Here is a 14,049-nt window from a genome sequence, read left to right as displayed (position 1 = left end):
CCGCAATTTTAGCACATTTATTGCTTTTTAGAATTTTAGATTACTGCTAAAGACCTTTCCCTTTTTATATTAAAATATTAGCACTTAAATGAAAGAGTTGTAAAACTATAGTGAAAAACTTTATTTTTTCACATTTCTTAGACAGCTCTTTTTAAAAGAAGCAAACGCTTACCACTAATTAAAAAGCTTTTTTTTAGGGAGCTCAGATTTATTAGATTTTTTAAAAATAAGGATTGCCCAGGTGAATTGGGCCTTCTTCACTCAAAGCATCTGTGTCACACCTTCAGGCCTAGATGATGAAACATAGCAGGATGTATACACAGATAAGGGTACAATACATACCCCTTGATAGTGTGGAAAGTATTCTGCAATTCTGGTAGTTTACAGCAGGAGAGCAGTGATTAGTAGTACTAGGAATCATCTGTCTGGTAGCAGCCTAAGATATTTGTTAACGTGTCAAATTTTCTTGATTTAACAGGATTTTTAAATTTTGCAGGCATCCTAAAACATGTTTTGAAAGATTTTCAAACTCTTACATTTTCTCTTATCAGGTTGTGTTTATACCAAATTCTGCTCCAGTATCATTCGTTCCATCCGTACACAGCTTGTTGGATTGTCTTCTTATACCTTAAAAAAACCCCACAACTTCAGAACATATTTTAAGGAGTCATTTAATAAAATGACATGTAAGATACTAAAAAGTTGATGGCTAAATTAATTTTATTTTGGCAAGTATTGAAAAATATGTCATCTGTTTATTTTCATGAAAGAATGAGTGATGTGCCAGTTCTAAGAACAGGAACTAGTTTGCCAATTTTCCAGTATAAACTTTTTTTTAAAAAGTGTTTAATCAGTTATAAACTTAAACTGTAACTGAATAGACTGTGCTTCATAGTGGGTTTTGTTGCTGTTGTTGAATTTATGCAGCATCTTCGTTGTACTTGTCAAATTATGCTTCTCCATTAAGAAGAGAGATCCTTGTTCTTAGGAGTGGAACAGAAAACTAAAGAGGAGGGCAAAGAAAAGGGCAATCCCAGTAACAGTCAAGGCTTATCAACAGGACTGTAGTCTACAGATACCAGAGAACAATAACTCCCATCATCCTTGAATATTGGTGAAGTTGGCTAGGACTAATAGCAGTGCAGCAACTTATGGGAGCAGCACCAGTTTGCCATTGCAATTTACAGAGGAAAGTTATTATTCTGTACATGCTAGAGCAGGTAGTTTTTCAGAGTTTTTGTGTTAATATCTGAAATGCATTGATCACTTCAACAAAATAGCCACTGACATTTATCTCCTGGAGGTGCAAGAAAACTGAGATAGATTGTATGTTGTAATCTTTTTCTTACCAAGAAATCTTTTTCTTACTAGCGAAGGGAAGGAGGGTCATAGTCAGCTTGCTATATGGTACCCCAAGCAACTGAGTATAGCTCAGTGTTTTCTTCTTTCCCCATGCAAGTTGACCATGTTCTTTACAGTCTCATTTATTTTGATACAGATAAATATTCATTTTACAAATATGGTGCATAAGCAATATGAGATCAATGCACTAAGCACTGTTGGATACAGAATGGGATTTGGATCCAGTATCACTTTTGCTTGAACCTGGGGAATAAAGATGGGAAAAGAAGGATGGCCACTGTTTCATAAGCACCTCACAGGAAGACCCTGGTGAGATCATTTTGCTACAATAAGTACTGAAAAATAACCAGGTTGCATTTCCCTAGTCCTTGAAAGGCTATCGCATAATAAATCTGTTAGTCTTTAAGGTGCCACAAGACTCATTGTTTTTGCTGAAACAGACTAACATGGAATGATGGTACCTTAAAGTTCTGTGCACATGTAGATAACAACAAATGACTTCTATTGCTGAACAAAAGCTCCATCACAGAGTAGTTGGCAATTTGTCATTGTATAAATTTGAATTACAAGTCGGGGGGGGGGGGACAGAGAGAGAGAGGAGAGAGAGGCCTCACTGTTTCTATGGCAGCTTCTGATATATTTGCCTTCACTTGATTATCCAGTAGCATTTCAAGTGATGTCTTGCTAGTCTCACTTTTCTAGGTGCAACAATCACAGCAGGGAAATGCGTCTCTATTTTATTAAATCTAATAAAGTGTAGAACAGAAATAGCCAACTTGGTACCACATTAGCTCCTTCTTGATAGAGGATAATGTTAAATACTGAGAAGAGACCGTATCTCAGTGCAGAGCACATGTTTTGCATGTACAAGGTCTTAAGTTTGCAACTCCAGTTACAATAAGCTCAGGAGGAGAGCTTCAAAAGTCATCAACCTGAGACCCTGGAGAGTTGCCAGTCAGAATAGGTAATCCTGGGCTAGTTGTAGTCTAAATCAGTATAGGGCAGCTTCATATTTTCAACATGTCTTATCTGAAAAGCAGGATTCTCAAAACAATTTCCTTAGGAATGTGTGCTCCATACATAGTGGCCTTAAATTGAAGCACTCTATTCTGTGTCTTTATACTGCGCTTAGCTTTTCTCCAAAATAAGTATTATAAATATTGTTCAACGTGCACAACATTGTTCCATATGGAAGGAATATGTTATCGCCTCTGGCTGAGACTGTGGCTGCCTTGTTTCTTGAAAACTTAAAACAGTTTATTTCTTTCAAACCTTAGTATTTGATTCAGTGAACATATACAAGGGCAAGGTAGTGAGTCAACAGAGGACTGTTGCCAGAAGCTCTTGATTCAAAGAAGAGAAAAATGTGCTACCAAGCTAATTTGTAATTAAAAAATAAGTTTATGGAGAAAATAAAATAAAGTTTCCCAATTTGCACTTCATTTCCCATTGCAGGAGGATTTGGACTTGGTATTTATTTAATTTTATTTTTTTGTAATGGCTGAAATAGTGAGAGTTCCAGTTTCTTTTCGAAAACAAGCTTCTAAATGATTGAGTGCTGTATTCCGAGGCTAGGCTCTGGTTAAAAAATGAAGCATTCTCCCCTAGTAACAGCAGGGCGGCCTGACTAATGGGAATTGAACATTTCCTTTCCTGTTATGATCTGAACAGAGAGAGGCCTTATTAAGGCTGTCCACTTCCCTTTTTTTAAAAAAAGGGGATTGTTTAGAAATCTTTATTATTTAAGCAGTGTATAGGCAAACATGACTCTTGTTGGGGTTCTGCTGTTTACCCATCTACTTTAGCAATCACTGTGAACTCAGCATTGTTCTACTGACTTTGTCTCATCACTATCTTGGGAGCATTACTTGGAGCATAAGTATTGGTATTTGAAATCCCTACGCTAAATCAAAATTCCATTGCTTTTTTAGACCCCAGCTGAGTTGTGTACCTTAAGCAAACATGTATCAAATTGTATATATGGGTTCTAGAATGATGTGTTGGTGCGGGTTTGAGGGAATATCTGCAGAGGGATGTTTTGGTGGTCAGGTGCATATAGTCTTTATAGCCCAGCCTTTCCCTACCTGGGCCCTCCAGATGTTGGACCTAAATTCTTAGCAGCCCTAGTCAACAGGACCAATGATAAGGACCAAAACATCTGAAGGGCACCAGATTGGATATGGCTGCTATAGTCCATGAATTAGTTCATTTCAACCTTCACTAGTCCAATGTCTATCTGGATGGCAGAGCACTGGACACAAACCTGTGTATTTTAATTGCATGTCAATCATCCTTTTCTCAGAGTTTTCAGGAAGTAAAGTTTATTATTATTTCCTCCTCTTAGTCTGAAGAATGGCTGAAGTCTCAGGTGGTATTGAAAAAAATGTTCAGTTACAAACGCTTTCTGCTGCCCTTGATAAAAGTCTTGACATCCCTCTATGAATGATTTTCATCAAAGCTATATCATGCAAACTGGATGTGACAGAGGATGTTTTGGACAACAATCCCTTTCCACTATAGGAGAAATGGAGAGCCCATAAAGGCTATGATGGATGCTCCAAGGCAGTTTAATGTAGCACTAGAGAAAATAGAAGCCATTACTACTGGAGGAGCTCCAGTTATGACAGGGAAAATAAATGGTGCTGTTACAGGAAATGTACCAACAACAAAATACCTGCTGTTTGGGGGAAGGGAAGTAAAACACACAGTACCAGCTATCCAGAACTAATTACCTTGCTGTAATGCCCAAAAGTGACATTCGTTGTTAATTGAAATTTGACATGGATAATATTTCACATATTATTTTAGGCATTATCTCACTGTGTGCTTAAAGTTATATAACACAGGCTGAAAGTTTTGTTTTGTCAGTGCTAGAACTTAGGCATGGTTTGCTTTCTCTTGGGATGAAAAGAGAGTATTTCATATTTTTTTCTCATTGAGATCTAGTAGAAACGACATTTTATTTGGTCAATGATAAAAGAAGCATAAGGGACTTGAAACCAGAAAGATTTGTCTTTATTGAATGCTGCTGTTGCACATGCTGGAAAAAGAAGCTTGCCCCATAATGTAATGGTTTTTGGGGCCATCAAACTCCTAGTGTAGGATTGCATTCCTATTTTCAGATTGCAAAACAAAAAGCTTTTTAAAAATATCACAGCTGCTATCTTCCTGTTTTCGCTCTGAATTGCTCTATAGCAGAAGATAAAACTAATTATCATTAGGTTCAATGTGTCATTAAGCATTTCCTGGCTTTCCTTCATAATAAGATCTTTTGAAAAAGAGAGTCAAGCAGAATCTTCTGTCTGACAATCCATGATACAGAAAATGGTGGGAAATCAATTTGCCTGGTAGGTTGGTAGTGGGGGAATTCTGGTAGACCCTTTGTTTCGTGTCTATGATGCTGTCACTTCTTTGCAGGGAAATAATGCTTTAAGTTTCAGAAAAGTATTTTCACTTTTTGATGCTTTGTTCCTGTCCAGAAGACGCTTTTGCTCCTGTAAATGTCAGGTTGCCTCCTGCAAAATTCCAACACACATTAATCAGGAAATGTCTACTGCAGTAGCAGTTTCATCCACAAAAGATTAATTTATAACTAAACTAAGTTGATTTTTCATTTAAATAGGTTTGTGCTTGCAAAACTCAGTGTGATTCATGTTTCTTTTCCTCACTGATATATAAGCCTGACATCTGGAAACTAAATGCTACTTCGCCTTTGTGGAGAGGATTTCCAGACACGAAAATTAAGGAAACTTCATATAGTAGAAAGTTTTTCAACATATGTATTTTGGCATTCTTACTTTGTTTATACATTCCTCTTTCTATGCCTCTGTACTATTTTCTATATCTCAATCCCATTTGGTGGCTTGGACAAAGAAAGGGGAAGCAGTAGCTTTGGAAACTGCTCTAGGAACTACATGAGGAGCGAGTTTTCCATTATCAATTCCCCGAGCTGCTAACTCTTTCGATAACCTTCATTGCATTGGCAACTATCCACAACTTGCTTTAATGTGCCTCCATTTCATTGGTTTAACCTTGGATGTACATCAGACTTTTTAACAACTCAGAAACAAAAGGACATGGTTGAGCTTATCATATAAAAGTCTTCGCACAAAAGTTTGAAAAATATAGCTTCCTTACAAACTACTTGAATGTTGAGTGTAAACTAAAGTAGCAACTTTGGGGGGTTGATATAGTCAGTCAAAAGCGAAAATCTGTATTTTTTTTGTTTCAGAATAGTCTTGATTCAAAGGCAATCATGTTTACTTGTACCAAAGGGAGAGTAGGCTTGCTGCTGAATGAGGTAAATTTCACCGGGCAACAATTTTTTACTTTTTGAATGTTGTCTAGATTTCTACAACTGATTTAGGGTATTTTTGCACTGCTGAATCAGGAAATGGCATCTGTTTCTCACCATCAGGTCAGGTTTACTGTAAACTGAATGGTGGGCATTGATAAAGGTAAGTACACGTAAATTGCATGTTGCTTCACCATTTTTCAAACTTCAGGGCTAGAACTGCCGTTTCTTGGAACTCCTGGAATGCTCAGCGGCAGGGAGGTCTCTCTTCAGAGTCCAACAGTAGTCAGCCATCATGACTGCGTCCCAGCGACCCTGATACCTGGTCTCCATCTCTCTCATGTCCTGATGGAATCTCTTCCCCTGCTCGTCACTCATTGAACCCAGGTTCTCTGGAAACCGGTCCATATGTGAAAATAGGTATTGCATCTTGACGCTCATGTTGCAGCCCAGGTTTCTGAAAGCAGTTGGCATGTTGTTGACAAGTTCTGTGTAGTTTCTGGCCTTATTGTTGCCAAGAAAGTTCTTCACTACCAGAACAAATGCCTTCCACGCTTCCAGTTACACTTCGTTCATTGAGTTTCCGAACTCTGGATCTCTGATGAACTGAAGGATCTGAGGACCGTCAAAGATGCCAGCTTTCAACTTCTCCATGGTCAATCCTGGAAAAGCCTGGCACAAGTAAGTGAAGCAGTCACCATCCTTGTCCAGAGCCTTGGTGAACTGCTTGATTAAGCCAAGCTTGATGTGCAGCGGTGGGAAGAGTATTCTGTCTCTGTCCACCAGAGGGTTGTTGATGACATTCCTTTCTTTGCAAGGCACCAATTCCTCCTGCACAGGCCAGTCCTTCTTCGTGTAATGCTGAGCACGGTCCCTACTATCCCACATGCACAGAAAACATGGGTACTTGGTGAAGCCAGACTGTTGTCCCAACAAAAAGTTCACCATCTTCAGGTCAACACAAATAAACCACTTATGCTGATCATAACCAATTTTCTCCAGCACATACTTCACCGCTTCATAGCTCTCCTTCAGTGTACTCGAGTAAGCCAGGGGTATAGAGGCAAACTGGTTGCCGTTGTGTAGCAGAACACATTTCAGTGATCACTTGCTGCTGTCAATGAACAGTCTCCAATCTTTGGGTTCGTACTGTGGCACTCCAAGCTTGAGCAGAAGCTGCGCAATATCTGCACAGTACACCAAGTCCTTCTCTTCCGAGAAAAAAAGGAGGTACTCTTGATGCCTGTTGTGGAAGAAGCTGATGCGAGCACTGTCAGAGAGGAGGTTTTTTCCCTTCAATCTGGATGCCAACAGTTCGGCAGAGTCCTTTGACAAGCTGAGGTCGCAAACTAGATCATTCAACTCCTTTTGGGAAAATGGATGTGGAGCATCATCTTCAAGAACCACTTCTTCTTCTTCATGTCCTTCAACACTGGAGGCATCTTTGTCACTAATGTCAGGAAGTTCTCCGAAGATAGGCACTGGAATTTCATCACAATGAGCTACAGGACGATGTGCTGATTGAAGATCAGGATACTTGAGGCTGCTCCGGTTCTTTCCGTTGATCCCAGCCGCACCAATTTATGGAAGATTTCGAGGTTTTATGACTTCAAACTGATCCCTTTTCGACATAATCACCCAGAACTATCGGACCTGAATACTTCTTCTCATTAAAATAATCCTTTCCAATCAAAACAATTATTCGACATGGCATTTTACCCCCACCAACTTCTTCTAAAATGTTCCACACAAGCGTACATGTGAACAAAAACGTAAAAAAACGACATGTGGCCATAGCTCAAAAACTTGACCTGATTGAGCAAAACCAATGTGATTTTTGGATTCAGCGCATCAGATTTGTCCTAAATCAACTGAAAAAACGCAGACAACAAATTTGTTGTTGACCAGTGTTATTTGTATGATGTGTCTGATGTGTGCTCCAGAGTGCACAATAGGGATCACTCAGCCTATAAAGAGAAGGCTTATCTGGATCTGAAATATATTTCATTTATGAATCATTTCCTGTGAAACATCCCAAAGTGATTCAACAATTTTAACAGTAAAAATGTATCTAAAAGCGATTTCAAGCCTAATACAGAGACTGGGAAAATAATCTCCACTTAAAAGTGCTGTTGGAAAAAGAAGTTCTTTAATAGGTGCTGGAAATATAATAGAGGTACCAGCTCTTTGATACATAACAGGAGAGAGTTTCAAAAAGCAGGTATTTCCATACTAGAGGTCTGATTCCTACATTTGTATGGGCTCTCTTGCAGAGTGCAGTGATCATTTGAGTAAATTAGTAAAGTGATCTTCTAGGTAGTGTGGTGTAATTATTAGAGTGCCTGACTAGGATCTGGGAAACCAGGGCTCAAATTTCCACTTGGCCATGAATCTCACTGGGTGGCAGCGAGCCACTAACTCAACTCTCAGGTTGTTGTGAGGATAAAATGGGAAGGAAGAGAACTATGTATGGCACCTTGAGCTCCTTGGGGGAAAGGGGGCTATAAATGTGATACATAATTAAATAACTAGATATCTAGACTGGGTCTCAAACTGTATAGGCCTTTGTACACCAGTACCAACACCTTATACTTAGCCTGGTAGCTAATTGGTTGCCAGTGCAATTCTTTTAGTGGTGGCGTAACATGAAGGAGCGTCTCCACCCCATTGTTCTTCCCGGACACTAAGGTCCAGCACCGAGGGCCTTCTGGCGGTTCCCTCACTGCGAGAAGCCAAGTTACAGGGAACCAGGCAGAGGGCCTTCTCGGTAGTGGTGCCCTCCCTGTGGAACGCCCTCCCACCAGATGTCAAAGAGAACAACAACTACCAGACTTTTAGAAGACATCTGAAGGCAGCCCTGTTTGGGGAAGCTTTTAATGTTTGATATATTAGAGTATTTTAATATATTTTTTTGGAAGCCGCCCACAGTGGCTGGGGAAGCACAGCCAGATGGGCGGGGTATAAATAATAAATTATATTATTATTATTATTATTATGGTGGCAGTATTCTGCCCCAGTGAGCGGTCAAGCTGCTGCATTTTGCACTAGCTGCAGCTTCCAGGCCAGCCTCAGGGGCAGCCCCACATAGAGTGCATTGCAACAATCCAACCTGGAGGTTGCCAATTCTTGGTGTTGCAGTCCAAAAATGGCCATAACTAGTTTTTTTAAAAATAAAAATCAGCCAGAGCTCATAAAAGGCGCTCAGGTCACCTGGGCATGTCACTTTACAGAGATGGATTGAACCTACTCCTTCAGGAGCAATTGACAGTAATTGATCCCAAGACTTTGAACATACAATTGGGGGACAATAATTGACCCCAAGACTTTGAACCTACTTCTTCAGGAGTGATTGACAATAATTGACAATAATTGATAAGGTGAAGTCTTAAGGTAGGTAGGTGTGTATGTGTGTGAATGAGGGGGAGAGAGAAACAACTTGAAGAGTTGATGTGTTCATATTCACAGCACAAGAAGACATGGGCAAGACATAACTGGAATGTGTGCATAAGTAGGGACACAGTGTTGTTATTTAATACCATTGATGTCATGCACACTATCCAATAGATTTCTGTGATTTTTGTTTCATCCTTTTCTAGACAGCATTCCACATTCCAGCGACCCTGCTAGTTCAGGACAAAATCTTATTTTCCCAGCAACAATATATTTAGTTTGAACTGTGGGAAAATGCAATATCCTTGACACAGAAAATGGTGTATAATAGCAGGATGACCTTCATTATATCAGAGCCATTATCTGATGAAACAAGATAAAGACACTATCCTGGGTACAGATACTCAAGATGTAGGTCAAAGAAAATGTTTGGGGAAAGGTTGTCAGTTCATTGTTTTAGTGCATCAGTGTTCTGACTGTTGGTAGCATAGAATTAGATTAACAACAACATGTTAAAACAACAACAACAAAGTATCTAAATATACATACTAAGGAGATTACATTATTTATTGTTGTGTGAATAGTCTTAAAGTTATATTTTTGTGAAAATTCAGCATGTGAAATTGCTTTTGTGTCTAGATGGAAAATCAGGAATTCTAACAAAAATCTGAATGTGCATGTTATTGGTTAAGCTGATCATGGTGTTTGTGTGTGTAATTAATATTCAGTATTTTCAGCAAAACACTGCTAACAAAGTAGTGTGTATTGTATGTCAGTAAGCATCCTATATTGGGGATGCTCCATCAGTGATGGAGTTCCAACTTTACAGAGTGTAGAAGGGCAAGTATCTGCCTCAGTAGCTTATAGCCTGCAATTCAGTAGAGCTGGAAGGGGCAGGAAGTGTATGTAGGGGTAAACAGAGAAGCTGTATGCAAGTTGAGTTAACTGTAAGGAATGGGAACAAGGTGGTTGTGCCAAAGGCCTTTTAGAAATTATCCGCAAAGCTGAGTCTCTTTGTGGCATCCCATCAATAATGCTAATGAAGCTAGTGAGACCACAATATTTGTGGCTCTCTGATATTAGAGCATATTAGCCAGTGTCCTCGAGAGAAGAGACAAGCAGAGAGGGAAGATGAGAGAGGCAAGATCTAGAAGCACATGGCAAGTATAAATAGATTATATAGGAGGAACTGGAAAGCCACCAGGAGAGAGAATTGATGGCACCATGGTTTCTCAGGCTGACTTTCTAGTTTGAAGATAGGATAGCTACCTGCTAGCTGTGTTATAATTTGTCTTTGTTAATTTTTTGTCATTGATAAAACTCTTGTTGCCAATTCCAGGACATAGTCTTTTTCAGAAATCTGTCTTTGCTAGAAGTATTTTCATACATTTCAGATTCAGTCTAACAGCTGAGTGAAATAATATATTTTCATTCAGATTGGCATTTACTTCATAATACAGAATGGCATCAGTTCACTAGCATGGATAGCAGATGGTGGCATCCTTGTATTAATTTGTAGTTTGGGCTGTCTTCTGAATTAAAATAAAAGGAGCCCCAACAATTTTTAGTGTTCTTCTACATAAATTTTGTGGAATTAGTAAATGTTGCTCTGTTGGGGTTGTATCCGATTTTGTCTTTCCGTTGACAAAAGGCTCTTTGATCCAGTGGAGATTTATGTGAGTGAAAAGGGGGATGGAATATTTTCCACAGATCCTCCCTTTCTCCTACAATCTTCCCCACACTACTTCCCAAATTGTTCTCAATCCTCTGGAGCAGATTTGTTTGGGGCAGGACAGAGATACAAAGGAAAGGGGAAATTAGCAACAAAGTCAATTTTAGTATTTCAGGTCTAAACATAGGATTACATGTTTGCAGAATTCCAGATTCTGGCTGGCAAGTCAGTCTTGAAAGTTGGCACTTGCTGCATTTTGTTTCATTGTGTAATCAGACATGGAAATCAGTCCTGGGTCTACAAAAGTGTAGCTGGTAAATTGAGATCTGTAGCAGTGCAGATGTAGGCTGTGCTTTAATGTGAAAGAACATTCATTGGTTTCAATGTACATGTAAGTTGGTGAATAGAGAAAGCATTAGTATTCAATCTTACAGATGGCCAGATAATTTACTTTCCAGCCTTCCTTAACCGGGTGGCTGTGCTGGCTGGGTCTGATGGGAGTTGTCCTTAACCGGGTGGCTGTGCTGGCTGGGTCTGATGGGAGTTGTAGTCCCAAACACCCATATGGCATGGGTTGGAGTGCTGGGAGGCTGGTCTAGACTGTAGTTGTATTTGACATTCTTGGTTTTTATTTGGAATGTATTTTTTAAGGTTTGAAGTATGCTAGGCTCCAGTTTAAAATCATTACATTTGATGTGTGTGTATGGAGGGGGCAGGTCACTACAGAGCATAAAGGTAGCCTTAAAATGTCTTCCTAGGGAATACTGTTGTACTGCAGGAATACATTGAAAAATAACTCTTGTGAACCAAATGCAAATTCGGATATTCAAATCCAACAGTGACTAATATGCTTAGACAACTCTCATACTGCTGTAGAAGAGTTCAGTGGATCCAGCGTGGAACAGACCAAATTACGGAAATAAACATGGAATTTGTAGTACCTTTATAATTCCCTCTCCATACCTTCAAGAGAATAATTTATTTAAGGATTACATGTTTTTATTTATCCAGCAATTCTAATCCCTTATTTAATCCCTTTAATTTGTGTTTTCCCCAATAGCTTATTTTCTCTTGTATAGTCTTTATAAAGTGATATTCTAAAATGAGCTGGTGTTCTTAAATATCTTCAGGGTGTTCTCAAAGTGTACTCATCTTACTATTTTTAATATAGACTATTTAATTATCTGGCCTAATATCCAGATGATTCACTACTGTGATTGCACATAGTTATAATTCGTTGGCACACCGAATCCCGGAGGCCTAAGGCTGCTTTCTGCATGTACATACTAGACTTGGGAACTGCTAAAATATTAACAAATGGCAGAGAACCTGCATACCCAGAGAACCCAGTAGAGGTCTTAGATAGCTTGATACTGTGTAAATTCATTTTTAGTAATAAATTAATAAAGTTTATTGTGCTTCTTTAAAAATGTTTACATCATTCATAGCTTTGTATAATTGGTATCTCTCTTCCTGTGTCAATATGCTAAATTGTGCTGTCAAAGGATTGTCTCCTTCCATACATTCCTGTCTGCTCAGTGAGATCAACTGGTGAGATACATCCAAAGTGCCATTGGCAAGAACGTGCAAAAGTGCCTTCTCTGTTATTGTGCCCTGGAAGATCTAGCTTACCATCATCACTATGATGCTATTCCAGTGCTGTTTGAAGATGTTTTTGTTTCAGCAGACTTTCAACCTGGCTGGAGCCTGATTATGCTTGGATTTCTCACTTTTAGTGCTTTTATCTACTGGACCTTTGTGTTCTAACTTGTTTGTGTTTTGTTGTTAAGTTTAAAATGTTTATTTTTTTTTAAAAAAAAGAATGTTAATTGCCTTGGGTGTTTCATTTATTAATATTTCTGTAGAGAAGTGAATATGACACATAAATAAATGAGTGTAATCTATCAGAAAGAATATTGGTCTTGGATTTAGAAGTCCTAGTCTAAAGTCTTAGATTTAGATTTATTGGTGTTTGGCAAGTTGCTATGTCGTAACCTTCCATTCCTCATCTGTAAAATGAGAACCCTAAGAACTTAACATTACAAATGCAATAATGATTGTAAACTACTTTGGATACTGAAAGTGCTATATAAATAATATAAGCATGGCTGATCTTTTTCAGGAGCACCCATTGCTTGGACAGCCTTTCTTTGTTCTTCATCCTTGCCGGACAAATGAATTTATGTCTGCGGTGTTATCCAGTTCGTATAAACAAAGCAGGCAAGTAGTATCAGTGTGAGGTTTATTAGGTTCTCATATTCACCCTAAATAACCAAGTAAAAGTGTACTGTTGTAGCCAGACAAACTCAGGTTAGAAATAAGGCACAATTCTTTAACTTGTTCTTTATCTTATACTGTAATAAACCTGGGGGTGTTGCTGATAGTCCTTGGACATTTTAGGAGATGTTTCTCAAATTTCATGTTCATAATATTTACTTGGTCTTCTTTGTTATTAATGTGTGGACTAGGCTCCTCTGGAATTTCTATGATTAAAAGACTTGAGTGGAAAATATAATCTCCAGGAGCTTCTTATGGCCTCTGGCTACTCATGTATGACCCAGGGAATTCTGAGAATTTGTGTTTTCATTTTTTCTTCTTCAAAAGAATTGTTCGACTGCATGGTTTCAAAGATAAATGTGTGATGGGAGACAAGATTACAAGCAAGGTCTGATCTTCTAGCTTCCATGATTTGGAACTCGAGATACCCTTTCCCTAATTACTTCAGTGATTTAGAGGGACTCTGCTTAGAATATGCTAATATTTTGCAATGCTGAACCCACTGAACCCAACCTTGCAGGTCTTCAGAAGATTGTTTAAACAGGCTTTATGCTAGACCTAGCTTCAGAGCTTTAGTAGATTTGATTTGGGAGTATGTTTTTTAGATCTGTTGAGATGTTTCATTGACAGTTCATTGTGTTCTTCTTTGTTTCATTTCTTTGGTTGTAGCTTTTATTATGTATAGATATGCTTTGTTTATAAAGAAAATTATTGTTTCTGAATTTTTACGACCTTAAAGTTGGCGGTTTCAGATTATTGTTACACAAAACTTGGAATGTCAGAACTTCTGTTTAGGGCATTTTGGGATTTCCCCCTCCTCCATAGTAATGATGTGTGCAATGTTGTATAATTTTTTTAAAAATTGGTAGCCATTTAAAATGATATCCAAGTTTTTAAAGACAGCTAGAGTGTAAAAAAAGCTATTTTCTTTTTGCTTTGTAGGAATACAAACTATATTATTTCATGGCTGAGTATCGTAGGCCCAATGGTGGGTCTCAATCTGCCTCTGAGTTATGCAAAAGCCAATTCTGAGCAGACTACAAGTGCTGAGTAA

At 38.6% G+C, this 14,049-nt stretch overlaps 1 protein-coding gene across 1 annotated transcript in view; it reads left to right on the top strand.

Annotated features, from left to right (window-relative positions):
- Positions 1-14,049, top strand: part of ATG10 (autophagy related 10) — a gene marked incomplete at its 3' end in the record, with an annotated part of 92,757 nt that extends 78,708 nt beyond the window's left edge. Inside the window, exons 6-8 of the mRNA XM_081880673.1 lie at positions 5,594-5,662; positions 12,841-12,938; positions 13,938-14,049. Coding sequence (XP_081736799.1) covers positions 5,594-5,662; positions 12,841-12,938; positions 13,938-14,049 — 279 coding nt within the window. The remainder of the gene's footprint in view (positions 1-5,593; positions 5,663-12,840; positions 12,939-13,937) is intronic.

Source organism: Podarcis erhardii (genome assembly GCF_964252035.2).
Source record: "Podarcis erhardii genome assembly, chromosome: 11".
Lineage (NCBI taxonomy): Eukaryota > Metazoa > Chordata > Lepidosauria > Squamata > Lacertidae > Podarcis > Podarcis erhardii.
This window is presented reverse-complemented; position numbering and strand designations above follow the sequence as displayed.